The 23,051-nt window shown below is 33.2% G+C and overlaps 1 protein-coding gene and 1 long non-coding RNA gene across 2 annotated transcripts in view; one reads left to right on the forward strand and one right to left on the reverse strand.

Moving 5' to 3' along the window:
• The first annotated feature begins 385 nt into the window (after positions 1-385).
• On the forward strand, positions 386-12,894 carry LOC137250652 (uncharacterized). The gene is made up of 2 exons (XR_010953032.1): positions 386-10,983; positions 11,091-12,894. It is a non-coding gene; the product is annotated as an uncharacterized lncRNA (long non-coding RNA).
• A 5,155-nt stretch (positions 12,895-18,049) lies between these two features.
• LOC137250657 (uncharacterized) overlaps positions 18,050-23,051 on the reverse strand; it is a 75,697-nt gene continuing 70,695 nt past the window's right edge. The window contains exons 4-6 of the mRNA XM_067783834.1: positions 21,712-21,826; positions 18,905-19,091; positions 18,050-18,844 (exon numbers count right to left, since the gene is read on the reverse strand). Coding sequence (XP_067639935.1) covers positions 18,300-18,844; positions 18,905-19,091; positions 21,712-21,826 — 847 coding nt within the window. The 3' untranslated portion in view covers positions 18,050-18,299. The remainder of the gene's footprint in view (positions 18,845-18,904; positions 19,092-21,711; positions 21,827-23,051) is intronic.

Here is a 23,051-nt window from a genome sequence, read left to right on the forward strand (position 1 = left end):
TTATTCGAACTGCTTGCGAAAATTCTGTACACGGTCTAAAATTTGAGCCTAAATTTTGAACAATTCATCTATTTGAGCAGTTTTCAAACTTGTTTGTACTAAATTGCAAACCTCCCAATTAACTAATGCATTTTTAAATTTTATTAGGTTTAAATTTTAAACTTTACTTAAATTAGCAGGGCTGTTCATAATTTTTATATTGAACTGCGAATCACAACGCATATACAAAACTATGTATATTTACATTGAAACTTTTTTAAATTGAAAACAAAAATTTTAAAGAATTTTGATGGTCCCCTTAATGGATAAATTTTGAATTAAAATTTTTCTCAGTGCTACAATATTTTTGAAAATTTTCAGTTGTCAATTTGTTAGTGTAAATTTGAATATCATACCGAAGGCCATTGGCTTCGTATGGAAGTGCTTTTTCTTTGCACTTTCATATGAAATTCAAGCCTTTTCATATGAATCGAATTTATATGTAAGGGCATATGGGAGTGCTATGCAATTTTTTTTTATAATCAAAGTGTGAATTTGCATCTGTGCCTATTCTTGAGAGCAAAACAAAAACAAAAAGTGCTATAAGTGTATAGGGGTTGAGCAGCTCTGGAAATTAGTTTTGAAACAAAACCAAAAAGTTAAAAAATCTGAGAATAGAAGCTTCTGGACTTAAAACAAAACGAAATAGTTAAAACATACTGCTGAAAATGTAAAACTAAGTATGTTATTAGTCTAAGTCACTTGGTGCAAGTCACAACATTTGTTATACATACGAAGTGTAATTTTTTTTTAATATGGACTTTATGGCAGCGCACTTCCCTAAGTGTTACAACTAAGCCAGGCTAATACTCTTCATTGTTTTTAATTTTTGTTGAGTCTTTGAAAGGCAGTGGTTTGTTATGTGTCGAGATCTTCAACTGCTCACCTATAGAGTGAGCTCATAAGCTGAGAAATATATGCAAATCGGATACATAAAAATATAAATATAATATCTGCACGAAATAAGATGTGAGCCGCTGCACATATGTAGTACAACAAAGATTTAGATTTAGGCTCAAACTTTTGTACGTGTAAAGAAGGAAATGAGTCTAAAAGATGGTGTCTAAAGAAAAACCCTGAGTTATATCTGGGGTAAAATTTCCGAAGTGTACCACCCAAAGTCTCGCATATTTGTCGTAATTTCGATGAAACTGCGCAGAATTTTTGTATCATTGGAACTCAGCTTCTATGCCATAAAGCACGATTTCATAACATAATGATTGTGAAGTTTTCTGAAATGTATCAATATTTTTCGATGATCGACTTATTGTTTTTTTTTTATGGTTTTTTTGTTGACACATAAGATAAGAAAATGCTACATTTGACAGTATTGGAAATCCGAATTTTAAATATACCAAAAAATATCAAAACGTCATAGAGTCATGGAGAATATAAATATGATCATTTCCCCAATAACTTTCGGAAACAAATTGCTTTTAATTTTTAAAGGCATAAACAAAAAGTGATGACAAACAGGTGTGCCAAAAACGCGCAAAATCGGCCGACGCTATTTAACGAGTTATAAAGAAAATTTTAACCAGTTCAGCAAAAGCATAAGCGCTATAACTTCGAAAAAAATTCGAGTTTTGAAAATTGTCCAAATATAGGTATTTTATATTTATGTCAACCAAAAAATTATAAAAAACAAGCAAAAAGTCAACTAACGAAGAATGTTTATACACTTCAAAAACTTTCACCCATGCACGATTTTCAATAAACATTAGCGATGCTCGAAAATAATAAAAATTTTCATAGAGTATTTTTTTCTTTTTCTCGAAAAAAGCAGTTTGAATATTGTTTTAGCTGAAAAGGAAGCTTAAACGATATAAGAATGCGTTACGACAATGTAAAAAAAAGAAACGTCACCGGGAACCAAAATTGGAAATCAAGTTAGCTTTTCACACAGAAAATTCAATTCTGATTGCTCTCATATAATTTGTATGTGTATGAGACATTTTTGACAGCATATTGCCGCAATGCGTTTTTATTAGGTTGGCCTGCCACTCTTTTACCTTTCTAATAATACATATATATATATATATATATTTAGGGAAATTCCGCTTATTTGAAACCTTCTCCTAACGTTCGAATCGCTAAACTGTATGACTGTATAACTGTATAAAAGCAGCACAAGCTGAGTAATGAGTAATCAGTTTGATTTAAACTCGCAATTAGTTGTGAAGTATAAGTGTTGTTGTGAAGTACTTTAAAGTAGTTTAATAAAGACCATTTTGCATTATTGAATATTGGAGTTATGTATTCAACAATTTAGCGATTCGAACGTTAGGAGAAGGTTTGCAAATAGGCGAAATTCCACTAAATTCGTTACAATATTATTATAAAACGGAAACTTCGGAAATATGGTACATTTAGGAAATTTTACCCCAATTATGTATTTGGTGCATATCAGTTTTATTATTTTCATGGAACGACTTATACACATATTGCAAAACATGAGAGCTTGTATACTTAGGAGATCAACATAGCTAAAGATTTGGGTGATGCAAGAAGGGCACAAGGTAAGATGTCCGCTTGAAACAAAAACTACTCAATAGCAATCATAGTCCCAGTTGTATGTCAATCCTTAATTTTGATTTGGGGTGAACTAATTTTGTAACCTATACCTACTTAAGTATTTTATCAAAAACTACCTCTATATCTAACCGTCAAAAACAGCCAACATACATAGATTATTGCAATTTATACCAATCTAACAAAATATAATATACAATGAAACAATTATAATGAATTTATAGTGGAAAGAGCTAGAAGAACAGACATTCGAGAGGAATGCGTGACCATAAAACCTTGAGGACCCTGTTTACAAACGCAAAAGGAACACTTTATGTATCTCCGTAATTCACTTTCCTGCAAAATTTAATGTTGAGTCTATTCAATTATTCAGGATAGATAAATCCGTTAAAGAACGTTCGTTGCAGAACGTCATACTCAAAATTGTTTTCATAAACACAGCACCTCAAAATGTATTGAATTTATGCTGATAGTGTTTTTTGTAATACTACATTGCCACCGCACCCAAACTGCGTGTTTGCCAACCCTTTTATGTCTCTTAACAGAAATTAAACTTGTTTGTGGTTCTCGGTTTTGAATTATTGATACAACGCGCCTCTACATACCTCTCTCGATATTTTTAGAGATGTTTTAGCAGTAGTACGAAACACGGAGTTTGGGTTAGGTGAAAACGTAGTATAAAACAAGTTCTAAGATAGAGATTTATTCAATAAAGTTCTGTGTTTGGACAACTTCTGAAGTAAAGCGTTTATAAAAAGTTTCCTGAGCGAGGGTTTCCAAACGGCAGCCTTTAGAGTGTACTCAGTAGTTAATATACAATTTTATAACATTTTTAAAAAAGTTTAATTTTATAATTTTTTTTCATATAATTTCATTTGATATTAGTAGTTGGTCTTACGGTTAAAATAGGACGATTCGCGTTGTCTTGCAAGGTGCACGGATTATTTATATCCTATGCAATACTACGAGATCGCTCCATTGCGGAGTTATAGCAGGCATTAGTAACAACCTCAAAATGTTGGCATTGGAAAATAACAAAATACCATGATAAAAACACAAGGTATAACCGTTTTTGACATTATTGGCATTTTTTCGCAATAAAAAAATTTTAAATTTCTCAATTGCACTTATACATATTTACATCGTTTCTCAAATAAAAACAAATTTGGATATTTTACTGTGTTGTTTATTTTTTGATATCCTTTTGATTGTCATGGTCGACCAGAAGAGAATGGTTATACCATGTTAGTGTTTTTATCATGCAAAATACCACGAAAAAGCAATTGTTTGATTTGCAAGTCGAATTCAGTACCAGGTCTTGTTATCCCAACAGATGATTGCTTCTTCTTGATTATTTTACAGCGCCTTGTACTTTAAGCTGGAGTCATTGGTGCCGTACGTCGTATCGCTGTATCCGTATCCCTAACGTAATCAGCGTTTTATCGTTACGACGGTAAACCAACCCCCAATTGGTTGGCTACGGTACGGTTACGACCTTAAGCGCCAAATACACGACACGAACATTTCCGCGAACATTCCCGTTATGTCGTGTTTCTGCGACCTTTTCTGTCGTGTATGGTGGTGTTTGCCAGTTCGCGCAAATGTTCGCCAAAAATCAATAGCGAAATAGCTCATAATCGTAGTAATTTCTGAACGGAACAGACGTGCGCGGAAAAGTAAAATGGACAATAAAAAATTTCTGAGTGAATTTATTGAATCTTCTCTCTTTTTTTACGCTTAATTGCCACAGCGAGCAATATTGCTGCAGCACAATTGTTGTCCGTATTCATCGCTGTCTGAAAGAGAACTAATGTTCGGCCAAAAGTTCGTATGGTGTATGGCCAAAGCTGCGAACAAGATTGCGGAATGTTCGCGGAAATGTTCGTGTCGTGTATTTGGCGCTTTAGCGGCACCAATAATCGATTGCATTGATTCTCATAAGGTTGGTCGAATCAGCTGTTAAAAGGTTACCGATACGGTTACCGATAAAGCACCAATGTCTCCAGCTTTAATGTCAGTTAATCAAAATCAATTAAAATTTTCTTTTGACTTTACATTCTTCAGCACGCGAATTGAATTTCCTTTGCCACCACCTGGTATGGATTCGCCTTGATTTATTTGTGAACGAAATGAGAGGATTGAGCGGAATATCGTTGAAGCAGGGTTGCATTTTCATTTCTTACAATTCGTTGTACGAAAATATGCATACATCGGTTTGGGCATTGCACGCATTGCATAAAGCTTATGCGTGTATTTTGTTATTGTAACTTTACAATCCATGCAACCCGTGCATGGTATGCAAGACAAAGCAAATCTCCCTAATTTTTTTGTAAAGGATATAAACCGTACGCGAAATAATTCTGAAATTCATATTAGCCCCTAGTTATAAGCCTTGACTAGTTATAAGACTTCTAACTTCAGCTCATTTTCCTGCTGAATTTTTTTATTAATCTAGTTCGACTAATTCAATGTGGCATAGTCGAAATTTGGTATGTACTTAAAGTTGCAGCTTTTGCGACATGTAGTCTTAAGAGATTCATGCCAAAAAGCGGTAATTAACTTTTAGCACTCACTATGAATATGCACCAAAGTAAATAATTTATAAAGTAACAATAGTACGAGATGTGTTCAGAAAATAACGGGAATTTTTTTAATTTCGCGGGTTTGGAGTGTCCAATTGTCAAAATTTTTCTTTATTTTGTTGATACACATGTCTCTGAAGTATGGTAAAATTTTCAGCTGAATTCATTGTTTACTTTGTTAGTGACAGGCTGCTAAGATTAGACATGTTTGTATGAGGTCGGCGATTTTCGTTTGTAAAAAAAAATGGATCAAAGGATTTGTATCAAATTTTGGGTAAAGAATGAAATAAAGTGTGCGAAATATTAACAAAGGCCTAACGGTGAGTCTGCAATGAGTAAAACAGAGGAGGCATTCTGGATCGTCAAGACCGAAAAAGGCTCGACAAGTCTGATCGAAAGTGAAGGTTATGCTGACAGTATTCTTCCATTTTAATGGCATAGTGCATCAAGAATTCTTGCCACGAGGTCAAACGGTCAATAAGGAGTACTACCTACAAGTTCAACGCCGTTTACGTGAAGCAATTTGTGGCAAAACAATGCATAGCTTTTGCACCACAATGCAACTGCTCACAGCTCACACTTCATTGCTTGTTCGTGAATTTTTGGCCAAAAACAAAACTGTAACGATGCCCCAGCCTCCATATTCGACAGACATGGCTCCGTGTGACTTTTTTCGATTTCCAAAAATAAAGAGAACCTTGAAGGGCGTTGTTTTACAAGCATAGATGAAATTAAAAGCGCGTCGCTGAAGGAGCTGAAGGCTATCCCAAAGATCGAGTTCGAGAAGTGTTTCGAGGATTGGAAGAAGCGCTGGCACAAGTGCATAATATCTAATGGGGACTATTTTGAAGGCGACAACACTAATGTAGATGAATAAATAAATATATAATAAAATTCCCGCTGTTTTCTAAATACAACTCGTATATATTAAAATATAAAAATTTGGAGCTAATAAACTACTAAAATTAATTTAGCTTAATATCAAAAACATTAAATTTATAAAATTTTTTCATTACAAAATTATATTTCATAAAACATTTATTAGATCGTTTTCTAAATTCAGGTCCTAGAATACTTTAAAAAATTGGCATAAAAAGTATTAGTTGTAATAGAAAAATCAAACTAGTACTAGAACTTAAGGATTAAAATCAAGTCAATTATTTAATTATAAAAACACTTCAATTTAATTTCAATATTAATATTAAAAATAGCTTTATAAATAATAACAGTTATGAATCATAAGAATTACATAATGAAAAATACTTCAATCATTTAGTGTAATTAATTTGCAGTAGGAGAATAAAAAGTAAAAATTTATTTATTATACTTATATTCCAATTAATATACATATGTAATAAAAAAATTTAATCTCACTTTAAAAAAGACGTATGTGATTAATTTGAAATAACGGTTAATTGAAAATTCAGAATTATCCTTTTTTAGCATATTTGTATGCAATAAAAAAAATTGTACAAAATTAAAAAAAAAAAAAACAAATGCAGTAATTTATAAACAATAAATTCTCGTGCCATACAAAAACTAGCACTCTTAGAATTGTTTACAAAAAAATTACATATATGTATGTAAACAAAATTTTTAAGTTTTACTTTTAGTATGGCACGTCGAAATAAAAGAGAATGTCAGGCATACAAATTGGTTAAGAAAACGATTTTTCACATAGTTGTGGTGATCACAGTTTGTGTTATCTAGGATGTTAACCATGCCTTCTGTTAACTTTCACACACAGTTAACATACTGCTTTGTTGTTGTATCAAGAAGAAATAACAGATAGGAAGAGTAGCCAAATTTAGCTATCACAGTCCTATGTGTTTTCTGTGTTAAGCTGGCATCTCGCATCAGCTGACTTTAATGGAATCAGGAAAGCAGAAGGAATTTTACAAGAAATATATAAAATGTACAAGTTTGTAATATAAAAAATTCAGTTTATTTTATAATGGTGCTCAGGAGTGTATTGTATATGTAAAGATGCCAGATGTTAACTTCACCACCAAACTGTGATTAGCCAAAACGTATAGGGAATTAGTATTTATGTTTTGGACTTACTTAAAATTGCATGAAACATAATTTATTGCATTTTTATTGAGCCCCTTAAATTTGCAATAAATTGTAGAAAAAAATTTAAAAAAAATTCTTGAAGATAGTTATATATTTAAAAATTAATTATATATGTATTTAATTTGATTTAAAGTTTTTATTAATTTTTAAAACATTAATAAAAGGTGAAATGAAAACGGAGTTGATTATTATAAATAAAAAATAAAGAAAGCAAATTACACTAAAAGGCAACTGACAATCTTAATAAATATAGTTCATACCTACATATGTATATAAAAAAAATCTTTATTAAGTATATAACTGCACCAGATTGTTAAAATAATAAATATTTAAAAATAATTACTTCAAACGTTTTTTGCTTTTTTCTTATAGTAATGGACAAGTTCAAATATAATATATTATGTATTAAATAAATTGTAAATTGTACAAACTTAATAAATTATAAAAAATAAAAACTAAACTAACTTAAAAAAAAAGTTAGTAAAAACAAAAAAAAAATTTAAACACGAAAATGCAATGATATTTCATATATACTTCAATAATTAAAAATATACATACAATGTATGTATGTAAGTATATGAAAAAAAAACAAAATGATAATTTCAACGAGGTAATGATCATGATATTATTACGTCAAATAGAGGAGCATTCGCGTAAACTAATTCACAACAAACAAAACATGTGTTACTCAAAACTGAGTGCTATAATAGGCTAATAAATAGGGAATGTTGTGGCATTCGAATGTTATAAATTAATATCTTTACCACGGACTTTAATATTTTTTTGAAAAAAATATGTATACAAGTATAAGTAAGTAAAAGTCTTATTAGTTTACAACTACTAATATAAAAAATAAAAAATGTACTCCTAAAGTATAACATGCCTTTTAGAAATGTAGTGTTTGTGTATTTTTGAAAACGACTTAATTTGTCGGCAGTGAATTCAATATTAACGCACGTTGTGCAATAATAGCCGTGTTTTTTTCACACGCGTATACATTTACGGTTGCGCGTAAAAAACGCTTATCCTCGCTTAGATAATGCTTAGGAGACCCATCTAGCGGCAGTGGTTAAATAACTAGCTACAGCAGAGTGTGTACCGAAAAGCGGAGACACAACCCTCTGATGGCCGTAGGGTATACCATATTGCTGAATCAGTTGCGATGAATTGTGGACACACATAGAATACATAGAATTTGTGTAGAGAGTGAAACATAGACACATATTTGAGTTACATCTGAGTATAATGCGAATTGAAATTTAGTAGGACAAATTTTATGCGCAGCTATTTCAGAGGTGTATTTAAAGTTTGACGCTTAGCAGTCCATATAAAGTTTAAGCGTAAACGTCTATAGATGTAAGGAAAACACGGCTAATATTAAACATTAACCTCTCATTTATAAAAAAATAAAATACGTTTATAAAGCTTTTATAATTGTTAATTTGTATGGAAATGTAATTTTATAAAGCTTTATAAACCAATTGTATTTTTTTATGAATAAGGTGGTAACTCTGTATTTAGGTAGGTATTAAACTTATATGAAGTAGATAACACTAAAGTGTTTTCCGAAATGAATTATAATCATTGTTGCTACTTTAGCCGAATTTCGTCTAAATTTCGCTAAGCTAAAAGGGCATATTTCATTGTTTTCCTGAAAGTCAAATATGTGCATATGAACGTACATAAATATATATGGGAATGTCCATGTTGTTGTTGTTGCAGCGATAAGGACACTCCCCGAAGGCCTTGGGGAGTGTTATCGATGTTGATGGTCCTTTGCAGATCGGGTACCTTCCGATACCAAGCCCGACCATCTCGGGAACGATTTGTTTGATTCTAATTCAGGCTAATTGAATATCTAATTGCATTAGCAGAATTCAATTAGATTTCTAATTGTAAAGGTAAACCATTTTTTTTTTTTGCTAATGGCAACTAATTGCATTAGATTTACCATTAGAATAAAAATTTCAATTATCTAATGGGAATTAGGTGAACCTTTCTAATTGTTTAATGAATTAGAGAATTTCGCAAATGAAGGTTAATTAGCAATCATTAGCATTATCTAATCATTACTTAACATCTATGACAGTAACCCACGTTACATCAAAAACACGTGTTAAAATCACCCTTTGTAGTTAACATGGCCTTATCGTTTTTTACGTTGATGATTCCCAGCGGCTTTACCCTACAAAGCCCGTCTAAACGTCACGAGGGTGCATCCGCATGACGCACGGATTTGTTATTTTTGTTTGCCGGGAGTTGAAAGCCATCAAGATCTAAAATTGGCTAGCTATAGAGAATTTTTACACTCATCAGCTAAGTAAAACACCAATAAGGTTAGGTTAAGTACTACTGGCATATAAGCAGTTTGTAAAGAAAAATAATCAGGTTAACAGGATAAATGAATTGCTAATTATTAAAAAAGGAAAGAATAGATCGTTTAAAGCTAAAAAGCGATTCCGAACTATGAGTGTTAAAATGTTAGCACAGGCTGCCGGAGGGCTCATTTAATTAAAAATAATTTTCACACGTTCTAGCTCGTGTTAAAATTTTTAATGAAGAGTTTGGGATAAACAGCAAATAGGATAGGTTCAAGAAAGTGTTTAGTATTTGCCAAGAGCATGGCGTTATTTTATTACATAGGTCATCGTTTTTGATAGGCTTTTTCGGTTTGGTCGTTAAACAAACTTCTGGTAACACTATGAACTCATTCAGTCTACGTGAGGTTCTCACGGACCGGCCAGTTCAACCTAACCTTATCTAACCGATAAGTTTTTATTTCGAAAAATCCTTTAATAATTGGATATTTTCGAAACAACAAGCAGGCCTGCAGAGCCTGTTCTGCACTTTGGCTTTCATGTACGTGAAAAACTTAATCACTTTGTTACGTTTCTCTTCGCTTCTCATTCTCCCTCTCTATCCCTCTCGTCTGCTTCCCGTTTTTTGTTTCTCGCACTCCCAGTGAAATGAGCGCGATCCCGCCCTTTGTATAGCCTAGCACTCCTATCCCCATTCACACCTACACTTTGAATTCCATCCTGGATATCTGTCTGGTACAGATTAGTAGATATAGCAAATTTTATTTTTTTCTCAAGAGGTCTGGCTGTCATACGTGCGTTGCACCGCAATATTTATTGTACATTGTATCATTTATTGTATATTAATAAATTTCATGAAAATGAAATGGTATATTAAGTTTCGCCCGAAATCGAATATTGTAAGTCATTAAAGAAGAAGAGAGTGGGTCTCTTAGTATAGCGAAATCATCAGGAGGACGAGCTGAGTTGATTAAGCCATGTCTGTCTGTCCGTCTGTTGGGAGAGTATGTCTGTTTGAGCGCATACTAGTCCCCCAAGATTTGAGATATAATGATGAAATTTAATGAGCGGTTATATTTGGGCTCCCGATTAGTTATTTGTCGGAACCGACCGGATCGGACCACTGTAGCATAGCTCCCATACAACATTTCGGATAACAGGTTTTTTGTCATTTTTTTTTTCAGAAGCTAGAAATGTCACAAGGTGCTTACATGTAAGGCATACAAGGCATACAAGGCATACATCGTTGTTTGAAAATATTGTGAAGATGGGTCATATCTATGGTATATAACCTTCTGGTGAGGAGCGTCTTTATTCGTTTGCAAACCAGGACCTAGCTTACATTAGCAGGACCACGACCTGGACATTAGCTGCTGCCGTTTAAATTTAATATTTTCGAGAAGCAACTTACATTTTGTTTGGCATCTTCCAATCAGGTAGGAAATTTTCCCTAAATTAAAACTTTCTTGAAAATCTGTTGTTTGTTATCCATACCGTAAAGACACATCTCATTGCTATCCTTTTTCTGTTTCAATTTGAAAAGACTTAAAACCGGAGTGTTAGCTTTGAATAAACTGTTTTTGGAACGCTTCAGTTACGAACGCAAGGTCAACAAAGGAAAATTGCTAGTTATCGTCATACATTAAAATTCCAGTTCTAGTTTTCGTATGGCACGTCGATATATGTACCTCAACACGCTGTTATAATTTCAAGATTAACGATAACGAAGTATTTAACAAAACTTTCCAAGTTAGATAAAACGATGTACGCCCACATATATACGTAAAATTGTGTAGCGAAACATCTGGAAAACATTTTTTTCGGTGGCTACATGTTAAAAGCATGTTCCGCTCTAGACAGGAAGCTTGGGAACTAACATTAAGGGAATTCACAAACCTTTAACTTTTTTTACAAAATATTTGATTTTATGTTTTGAAAATAATTAATAACTGCAACATTTTGTATCCTGTAGAATTTAATAGTTAAGCAACAAAATATTAACATTTTCAATTTGTGGCGCCTGCTATATATTTTTACTCGAGTGTAACGCAAGTCTGACAGCTAAAATCGTCATGTAGAACAGAGAACGTATAACTATAGAGAACCGCCAATCAGAACGAGTAATGGGAAACAGTAAACCATCAAATCGCGGGTAGCTAACTCACCATTGGGGAAATGTGGTATGTATTTCGTCAATTCAAACGCTAAAAAACCTTTATATTGATATTATAATCACAATTTAACTACTTTTTTAACGTTTTCAATAACTTTTTTGTGAACTTTTAACGAAAACACCGCGTTTTGCTAGGTAATGTGGTGAATTACCTACCTACCGCCAGTTTGGCAATTTCTTTTGCTGTCCGTCGTAGGCGGTTCTCTCTCTATAGCTTTATGTGTCTGATGTAGAAAGAGTTTTAGCATTTCTCCCAAACAAAAGAACACAAAAAATTTACGAATTAGAAAATAGGTAAAACACAAAATTGTACATTTAAAAATATATAAATTAAGAGAACGAAATGGTAGAAAAACTAAATTGTAAAGAAAATGTTAATAAGAAAAATAATAAAATTCAAGATTTAAATTAAATTAAATTATTTATTAAAAGCAAATAAGACAAACTTTAACAACGCACTGCAAGCACTGAGGAATTTGATTCTATTTAATGTTAGTATTTAAAACAAAACAAACACAGAAATGAAACGGTTCTAAAGAAAAAACAAATGGGAATCAATAATTGTGTTGAATCAAGCTCAACACTTTGTTGATTTATTTTCTTCAAAAAAAAAAAAAACATTTTATTTGTATTAAAATCAAAACATAAACTAAAATTATTTGAAATATTTAGTAAATATATTCCATGTGCCTCTTCTCCTTTAACGAAAAAAGGCGTGCAAACAAAAAAGAAACAAATAAGAAAAAACAAAATTTCATATAAACCCGTCGGCATTCGGCTCTACTCGTTGGTTTTGTTTTTGCATTTGCTCCGCATGACATTGCCTCGTACGAGTACAAAACGCTTATTAAGCCTAAACGTTTTATTTTACAAAAAAAAATATGTATATGTGTGTATTATGTAAAGAATGTATGTATTTAATTTATTTGCTCTCCTTTTTAACAATAAAGCTTACGAAAGACTTCTCATGTAAGAAAAATTTACTAAAAATACTCATAATTATACAATGACATAAAAAATTATTCTGGTTAAAACAGTATTTGATTAATCAAAAAATTAGCACTCTGTAAATATGTATTACTAATAAATTTGGGAACTTAAAACTAATACTACTATAAATAAAATTTGAAAAGCAAGTAAATTTTGAAAAAAAATAAATAAATAAAAAAAACAAGTTTTTTATTTTATAAACCATTGGAAGATTAAGTGAGGTAACTAATATTTGGAAATGTATTTTCTAAAACACGTACGAAAAAAAGGCGATTAAAAAACTTGCAGCAAGGTTGGGTTAGGCTGAACTGGCCATTCCGTGACGACCTCACATAGACTGAATGAGTCTATAGTGTTACCAGAAGTTTGCTCAACGACCAAACTGAAAAACACAAAATGTGCTCGATCGTTTCCTTCTTCAACTCGCACATCCTATATTTACTATCACTGACAAGCATGTGACGCCAGAAGTCAGTATCTAGCCAGAATATTCTTTACTAGCCCTCAGTCCCTTCCTTTCAATGATAAGAGTAACTCTGTAAGTCTAAGGTTGTAAGCCCTGCACATGATCTTCGACATTTTGCACTTGGTTCCGAACGCATCCTGCTTGGTCGATCATGTGCAACTCTCGCCTTCAAAAATTTGTTTTAATTACCAAATAAACATTTGTAAAAAAAAAAAAAACAAAAAAAACAAAAAAAAAAAAAAACAAACAAAACATACAATAAAAATTTCAATCGGAGACCAGAACCGAAATTCAAGAAAACATAATATTATACAAAATGAAACACTTTTATCCAACACATACGATACAAATACAATAATGACACCTGTTACATAATAAAACAACACAACAAGAACACTAAAGGACTCGCGAAGATGCAACAAAGGCTAAAATTTCTATTGAACTACAAAGGTTATGATATTATACCAACACATTTAAAAAGTAAAACGAGTAAAATTATACAAGCGTTCAGTTTGCAAAAAACAAGAAAAGAAGCGGAAAAAATTGAGGGTGAGTTTTTAAAGAAGATTTTAAATGTAGAAATCAAAGAAACAAATATACGGATAAAAATGTTCTTAACTACCATTGGCCACATAAACGAAGACCTACGTAAAAGGCTAGACAAAAAAGATTTCCGATTAATTACAGAGAACCACAAACAACATTTGAGAGATGTAAAGAAAGTTACCGACAAAAATATAAATACAAAAATACAAGCACATATACAAAAAAACTTTGAGAAATTTGGTTTAAGGTCCAATGAGGATTGGTTGGTTAACAAAACCGAAATTGGTGAAAGAATGTCGCTGGTTGTTGTCCCTGGGAAATAAATTTGCACTACCAGTCCAAAGAAATCTTTTTCACCCATACATATGATTGCCGACATCGAACAAGGAGTCCAAAGGATCGAAGATGAAGATCATAAAAATACGGTACGATGCAGGATTGCGAACAAAATAAGCAACTACAAAAACAAAATGAAATGTGCACCAAAAGAAAGATTTATTTTGAAGGTTTACGATGAAACGGCCAAATTTATAAATAAACACAAGGACTCTATAATAATAACTAGTGCAGATAAAGGTAACAAAACTGTGATTATGTACAAGACGGAATATAAAAATAAGATAAAGGACCTTCTAAGTGACAAGCAAACGTATAGAACGATGAGAATTGACCCGACGCAACAGTTGTTAAGGAAAAACAATGCCCTCATAAATGAAATATATAAGCAAAAGAACATTGACGCGAAAACTAGACAATTATTGACATGCCATGCAGCTAGTGCACCTAAATTATACGGACTACCAAAAATTCACAAGGAAAACATTCCACTTAGACCCATTTCATCGTCAGTTAACGCCCCATGCTACAAACTCGCTAAATTCATTGGAAAAATATTAAAGAATATTGTCTCGGAAAATTATAATATCAAGAACTCGTTACAACTTAAAGAAGATTTAAAAGAAACTAGAATCGAAGACGACGAAATACTGGTATCCTTTGACGTCGTTTCGCTCTTTACGAACATCCCAATCCACTTAGCAATCCGAACAATTATGCAACAGTGGCCAACTCTAGAGAACCAAACAACTCTTACGAGGAAGCAATTTTTATCGGTCCTAGAATTTTGTTTGAGAGACAACAACTACTTTGTTAGCGACGAAATAATATACCAGCAAATATTTGGAATGCCAATGGGGAATCCTCTATCCCCGACTGTAGCGGACATTGTCTTAGACAAAATACTAGACGATAGTATAGCTGAATTAAGATCAAAAGGAATCTATATAAAATACATAAAGAAATATTTAGACGACACATTTGCTATAATTAAGAAAACGGACGTAGAAATGATATTGAAAACCTTCAATAACCAACATACAAAAATCAAATTTACTTGTGAAGAAGAAAATAAAAAGTTGGCGTTTTTGGATATTCAACTCCACAGATTCAACAATCGCATAAAAAAAACTGGTATGCCAAGTCTGTAGCCTCGTCCAGGATGATTAATTTTAACTCGAATCATCCCTGGACTCAAAAAAGAAACACTGCGTTGAACCTGATTGAAAAAATTTATAATCTCAGCGACCAGGAGTTCAGAAAAGAAAACAATGTTAAAATCAAGAACTTTTTATACAAAAACGGATTTCCGAGCACCCTAATACAAAAATGGATCACAACAAAAATGAACAATAGCAAACATTCAAACCAGAACACAAAAGCATATAACCAAAAGAAAATATTTACCGGCATAGCATATGTACCAGGACTAACAGACATGAAAACTTTAGGCACATACATACCTAACAACACTATAGCTTTTGCTCATCGACCACATCAAACACTTAATACAATATTTACAAAAACTAAAGACAGAACAAAAAAGGAACAACAACACAACGTTATTTATGAAATTACATGTAATGGCAAAGAAGGCGAACCCTGCAATAAAATATATATAGGAACAACGAAGCGAGCTTTGGGAGTGAGAATAGGCGAACATAAAGCAGACGCGAAAAATAGAAAGATGACGACAGCCTTGGCGCAGCACATCAACAAATTCGATCACTCAGCTGATTTCGACAATACAAGAATAATGGATGTGGAAAGCAAAATAAAGAAAAGATTAACGTTGGAAGGGCTTCGAATCCAACAGCGGATAAATAATGCAATGAACTACAAAGAGGATGTAGATAATATCAGCTGTGCATACAAATGTGTGTATATATTTTTGTAAAAATGTGTAATTAATTTGCAGTCTACAATTTATGTTATGGTATGTATGTACTATAATTTAGAAACATATTTTCTAATTATGTTTTCTTGTCAAAATAAATACATAGTCTTGTGTCTTCAATAACGTGTCGAAACGCGTCGGAGAAAAAAAGAAAAACTAATGTTTTTGCTTTAAATTGAACGACCAAAAAGCTCTTACAAATAAATAAAAACATTTGTAAATTTGCGTGAGGATTTTTAAAAGTTCGAATTGTACAAATTTTTCAAAAGCTTTTTAGAAATTGGTTAACATAACTTCTTGGCTTCCTTTATACAATTCGTTCTTTTTTTTTTTTTTTATTAAGGCAAAATAAATAACGTTACAAAATTTGCAAATCATTATTGCTGCTATTTATTTAAACGCAGGTGTGTGTACAGTTGTGAGCACGAAAATAGCAGTGAAAATTCTGGACAAAATTTATTAATTTCTTTCTTCTGTTTATTTTTATTAATTTAAGAAAAAACTTCAATGAATTTTGTGTCTAAAATGATAAAAACCCAAATTATAAGTCTCTCAAACTTAGCATTGAATTTTGACATTTTTTTCCGAAGGATGTTTCACATTTTCTCCAATATGATGTGCGAATAATTTAATTTTTATATGTAAAAAAAAAATCTGAAATACCGTCTGGAAAAAAATTTTCAACAATTTTTGTTGTTATATCGATCTATCTGCGCAGCTATGGCAGGTTGTCTGAAAAATTTTCTACTTACTATTTCAAAAACAAAATAAAATTTTTCAAATTTAGAAAAATTAAAAAATAACAATGATTATCATTAGAAAAAATTATTGTTCTGGCCTTGAGCTCGAATCGAACCTTGAATTATTAATAATTATTTTATCATTTTTCTTAAATATTGATAAAATTTAGTAGCCTTGAATGTTGCAATTAATTATGTAGATTAGTTTTTTTCATTTGTGAAGTTTTATTCATTAACCGCGGCCTTTCAGCTCAACTAATCTACATAATTAATTTTTCTTAAATGATAAAATTTTTAAATTAGAATAGACGAAAGAAAAAATGTAGACAACTGGCAAAGCTCGTTTTATAGATCCATTTCGGGAACTGCTAAATTCCTTCATGGGCAACGTTTAGGCGCCGCTGCTATAACCATTCAGCTAGCACAGCGGTTGTTTCTTTGTCTTTATTATTTTTACTTTTATCCTGTTTCTTGCCAATTGATTTCACAGCGCTGCGACATCTGTTGGAGAAACGATGTGAACATTGGATTTTGTTTGTGGCAATGATGCCATAGTGTCATATTTTATTGACACTTTTTCCCCGTGCTCTGGGATGTATTAACCATTTTTGTTGTTATATCGGCCTACTGAAAAAAATTTGAGAGACTTAAGCCCACTTGCAGAACGGTAAATTAAATTTTTAGCTCAGAGTTAATTTTAAAAGGTATGAGTTTAACTAAGTCAAAAAGATAAATTGCCCTTCAGACAGTGGGCCTTATGGAATTAAGGTGGTTGATGGGGTAGAAGATTCAATGTAGTAATATTAAATCGTTCCCGAGATAGTCCTAACTTGCCCTTTGTTGTAACCTAAAATCTAAATTGAAAAAATCGAAAATTTTAGGCAGATTTTTAAACCCTTGAATTTTCGTATTTTTGTGAAAACGTTTTTGGGATTGGTTTGCATAGATAAGATTATTTGATGTTTTTATTATAAATAACGAAAATAAGCAAAAGAAGAAACCACATAATACTTGGTAATTTTTTTTACTGCTATTTTCGTGTTCATATCTGTATGAACTTCAAAACAAGTTTACATGTGCAAACTAGAAAGCTAAGTAAAAATTTTCGCAAATTGTGAACAAATTTTGCTCTACAGAAAGGTTCGATTTTATAGACAAATTTTTTTTAAGTCCCACATCTGCATTTCCGCATTTCCCAGCAGCTATTTATGTAAGCTACGCTGGGGTTTACACCGCACTTCATAATCCGCTAGTAGTCTTATATGAAACCTAATCACAGTGTTTCATTATGCTTAGCCTAACTAATATTTTTTCAAGTCAAAATTTAAACTAAAAGAAAACAATTTAATTGAAACTCGTGGCGATTTATTAAAAGGTTTTGCGCTTATACTTTTACATAATTATGGCATTCAGTCATAATTGACAGTACAATATATAATAAAAAAGAATATATGGAACATAATTGCGGCAATTAAAGAAAATACGTCATACATTTTTCACTTGATAAATAAATAAATTATGCACTTTTAAAAATAAAATATTAACTTCACTTTCAAGTTGCAAATCAAATACAATAATAATGTTTGAAAGATGTATAAATTTGTCTATTTGAAAATTGATTTTTGATACGAATGTCCAGTTATCCATATTGGTGGAGTATTAACACGCTGTTCTGGATGATAAAACTGGCGATCCTCCAACTGTGTCAAATCAATGTATCGCAAGGTGTAACCAAAAGTGTTTCGAATGCGTTGCGATTTTAAATGTAAGTAGTACGGTTTCGTGGTATCATTGAGGTCATGCATAACTCTTTTTCCGATGAAGTTTTCATTATAACTTTTGTCTGTTTTAGTTTCACAACAAATAAGTATTATTTCTGTATCATTAAAACCATAGTTAAGTGGTTGATTGTTGCGGAATTTTGGAAAGATACTGTAAAATTGTGCGCTAAGCAAATGTCGACTTAGCGTAAAGCAGGGCCGCATAACTAGAAAGCTGCGCTTATAAAAATTCACAATATTTTCTGAGGAATATTGTACCAACACAAGCAAAGCTGTTACTAATTCGTAGATGGATGACCAGCTGACCAAACGCGCCATACAATGTACTAGCTGTGCTGCAATATCTAAATTGTTGGCGCAATTAAAAGCTGTAATTATTTGAATAATGAGCAAAGTTGTGAAGCTTAGGTAAATAATTGCAAGTTTACCTATTTCTGCTCGACATCCATTTAAAAATCGTAGAAGATAGTGTTGTTTTGGAAAGCCGTTATTTTGTTCAATCAGTTGTGTGGCAGCTTCGCACATTGCAACGTGCACATCTTGAATTTCAGGCTCGACTGTCACTTCCATCAGCATGCAACTGTATTCCCCAGTAGTGGAATCTTTTAATAGGATCTGTATTAAAATTAAGTTTGGATTAGTAAAATACATAGTTGCATATGTACACATGTTCCGTTATCGAAAGCATGGTAATGTAAAATGATAAGTCCGATGAATGAATATTAGAAACATAAATAAAAAAAAAATTAAAAACTTTACTAAATTGCAATTAGGCACTATATCTGAGGAGTTCCAAACCAAAACGCAAAAACTGCACCCTTAATATTTTTATATTGGCGGGCTTTTACTTCACTTTCTGAAACTTACATATGTTATAATCTTTACGAGAAGTGAAACATAAAACAATAGCCATTGTCTTACAATTCTTGAGTTGAAAATTTTATTACGTTTATGTGAATGGAGTACTGGCATACTCCTTAAGGGGATTTTAAGGAGCACTTGAGGAATATTTAAAGAGTATAAGAGTACACCAAAACTGATAGTCATACGTTTAAAAAATGTGGTCCAATTCGCATTACGACATGCCTTGCCATGCGATATGCTCGAATCATCTACATCAGCTCGGAATAGTCGTTCAGAAAAGTCCATGGAACACCGCGTGAACCGCGAACTTTACAAAAAACCCCAAAAAATTACCCCATGCACTACTCGCAAGCAAAGCTGGATGTGGGCCATGTACTTCATATTGGAGTACTCATATGACAAAAATAGTACAGATAATTCAACCATTTCGCTGATCCAACCAGGGTCGCTGAAGTAATGGCACCGGACCTTTCATTCTATAAATACTGTGGCGAATTTTAGCATCACTATGCTGTTAGTAAATAATCACAACAATAAAAACAGCAAGCAGCCACAGTTATGTACATGTACACATTAAAGCAAGCAGCCACGATTATGTACAAGGCAACGAAGATTATTCGACACACATAACCAGGAGCTCGAAGTGAAGAGATATCTCGCATACGCACATGTAGTCATCAGCTTAGAGTGGAAGTTGTTACTCATACACACACATACTCTCGCATATAGCTAAATAAACAGGTATGTGATACAACTGTTCCATGTTCGTAAAAAGTCTAGATCTTAGGAGAACGAGGCAACTGAGAGTATAAAAGCAGCGCAAGCTGATTAATAACTAATTAGTTTGATTTAAACTTGCTATTAGTTGTGAAGTGAAGTATAATTGTGAAGTACTACTCCCAAAGGAGTATTATAAAGACTATTTTGCAATACTGAATATTGGAGTTATTTATTCAACAGTTTAGCGGTTCGAACGTTAGCAGAAGGTGCATAATTATAAAGAATTTCCCAAAATACATTACAATAGCAAATACACCAAAGTGTTCAAAATCCACCAAGTTCCAATCCAAATTGCAATAGATCAAAGCATTTCGAACCAAAACGCACTAAATCACTTTTTTCAGATCAAAACACAATATTTACAAACAGCTAGCCATCGACGGCCGCCGTAGTGCGGTGGTAGGGTGCTCCGCCTACCACAGAGAGGATCCTGGGTTCACGCCTAGGGCAAAGCAACATCAAGATTTTAGAAACAAGTTTTTTTTCAATTAGAAGAATGTTTTTCTAAGCGGGGTCGCCCTTCGGCAGTGATTTGGCAAGCAATCCGAGTGTATTTCTGCCATGGAAAGCTTCTCAGTAAACTCATCTGCCTTGCAGTTCCCGTTGGAGTCGGCATAAAACATGTAGGTCTCGTCCCGCCAATTTCTAGGAAAAATCAAAAGGAGTACGACGCAAATTGGAAGAGAAGCTCGGCCTAAAATCGCATCGGAGGTTATTCGCGCCTTACATTTTTTTTTATTCATCCAACTTCAAATCTAGGCCGAAAACTGTGATTTTTTGACTGTATGTGTTTGTCCTTTCATAACTGCTAGAATGTCGTAAGTATCATTTTAAAATGTACCTCCATTTAAAACTAGGCACTCTGTTCCAACCCAGCTGAAACTGGGAGTTTCCAAGGAATTTGTGAGTGATCGCACCTTGTTGATGAGGCTAAGCTCTGCTACAACAATAATAACAACTTGGCAATTTTTGTGAATTATCTAAGAACTTTTTATAAGTCGCGTATTGATTGCTCTTTGGTTTCGAACACCTCATCCGTGCCTTTTTATTAAAATTTAATTTGTCAACTTTGATATTTTGTTAGAGATCAATTAAAAAGTTTTCCCAGAGGAGGTCTCCCCTAGGCAGTGGTTTGGCAAACGCGCCAAGTGTTTTCTGTCATGAAAAGCTTCTCAATTAGCCGTTTGGAATCGTTTAAAAATATGTAAGTCTCGTCTCATTAATTTGTAGGCAAAATTAAAAAAAGGACACAAAATGGAAGAGAAACTCGGGCTAAATCTCCTGCAAGGTACATCGTGCCAAGTATTTATTCATTTTTTTTAGATAGTGTCACTAACACTATAGCAGATATTAAGTTAGTTCAATATGTAAGTAGTTACGATTTTTTTTTTACATTTCGGTGTACATATGGATGTATGTTTGTGCAGATAGCGTCTTTAACGATTTTTTTAAATGTCCATTGCAATTAAGTTTTCACAATTTCTAAATTTTCTTATTCACGATTCTAGAGTTAGTTCACCATTTCAACGAGATTGCTTCAATTCGCGATTCGAATTCCACGTCAAATAGTATGTGTAGCCACTATACTTACACCACCATATTGAACGCCCTTTTGACGAATGCAACGTCCGTAAACAACCAAAGGTATGCACCAATTATTAGCCAAACAGAATAAACGTAATTTGGCGCAGTAATCATTTTGACAACTGGAAGGAAAAACATTTATTAAAAATCTTAAAAGAAGATATCGACTGCTAAGTGGAAAAGCACCCTTTCATGCAGTTTCGACAGCGCACCATTTTAGCAAACTTTAAAGAAATGTCCTGTCTTGAGAATTTGTTTGAACAATGGACTACCTCAGGAATGTTTGTATACCTGCTCTATCTCAAAATGTTATTCAACAACGTTGAAATATGTAGGACGTTGATGAAAAAACGTGATGAGATAGGGCATTTTAGAATACAATTCTCAATGGAGGCTAAATATCTAGGGGTCACACTGGATAGAACCCTCACGTGAAATGCTCACTTGGATGCTATCCTAAACAAGGCAACAAAAGCTTTCTTCGCCTGTACTCGTCTCTACGGCAAAACATGGGGGATTTGTCCAAAAATGGTATATTGGACATTTAATACTGTCGTAAGGCCAATAGACACCTATGCTTCTCTAGTTTGGAGGCAGAAGGCCACGCAAAGAAGGGCAACGGCTAAACTAAGCAAACTGCATCGATTAGTTTGCGTTGGCATAACGGGTGCGATGAGAACCGCCCCTGCTGACGCACTTAGTGCTTTAGTGGGAATACCTCCCTTCCCTATTCTGATAGAGAAAGAGGCAACACTAGGTGCACTAAGACTTCCAAATATTTCTGAGTTGAAGGAAGGAAATATGATAGAGCATATGAAAATAATAAGAAAATTCATAGGAAATCCCTCATTACAACTGCGTGACGTAATGTCCCCTAAGCTCAGAATCTCACGGAACTTTGAAGTGTCCATTGTGGACACGACCCACTGGGAAATAGGGAATCCTTATAACGACCCTGACTCAGAGGTCTGGTACACGGATGGATCGAAATTCGATGACGGAAGAACGGGAGCTGGCATCTATGGGCCAAACTTCAAAAAATCGATACCAATGGGATGTTACCCCTCCATATTTCAGCCAGAAATTCATGCAATAGAGGCCTGTGGTAGAGAATGTCTGCGGAGAGGCTCAACATCGAAGAGCATCTACATTATGTCGGACAACCAGGCAGCACTGCGTGCCTACATAGTTACATCTAAGCTGTTGGATGAATGCACTGAAATCCTTAATGCCCTGGGAGCCAAAAACAAGGATATGTTGGGATGGGTTCCCGGACATCAGGGACATGAACGTGATGACCATGCAGATTACCTAGCAAAGCAGGGTGCTACATCAGCATTCTATGGT

The sequence above is a fragment of the Eurosta solidaginis genome, chromosome 4, assembly GCF_040869045.1.
Source record: "Eurosta solidaginis isolate ZX-2024a chromosome 4, ASM4086904v1, whole genome shotgun sequence".
NCBI classification, from domain to species: Eukaryota; Metazoa; Arthropoda; class Insecta; order Diptera; family Tephritidae; genus Eurosta; species Eurosta solidaginis.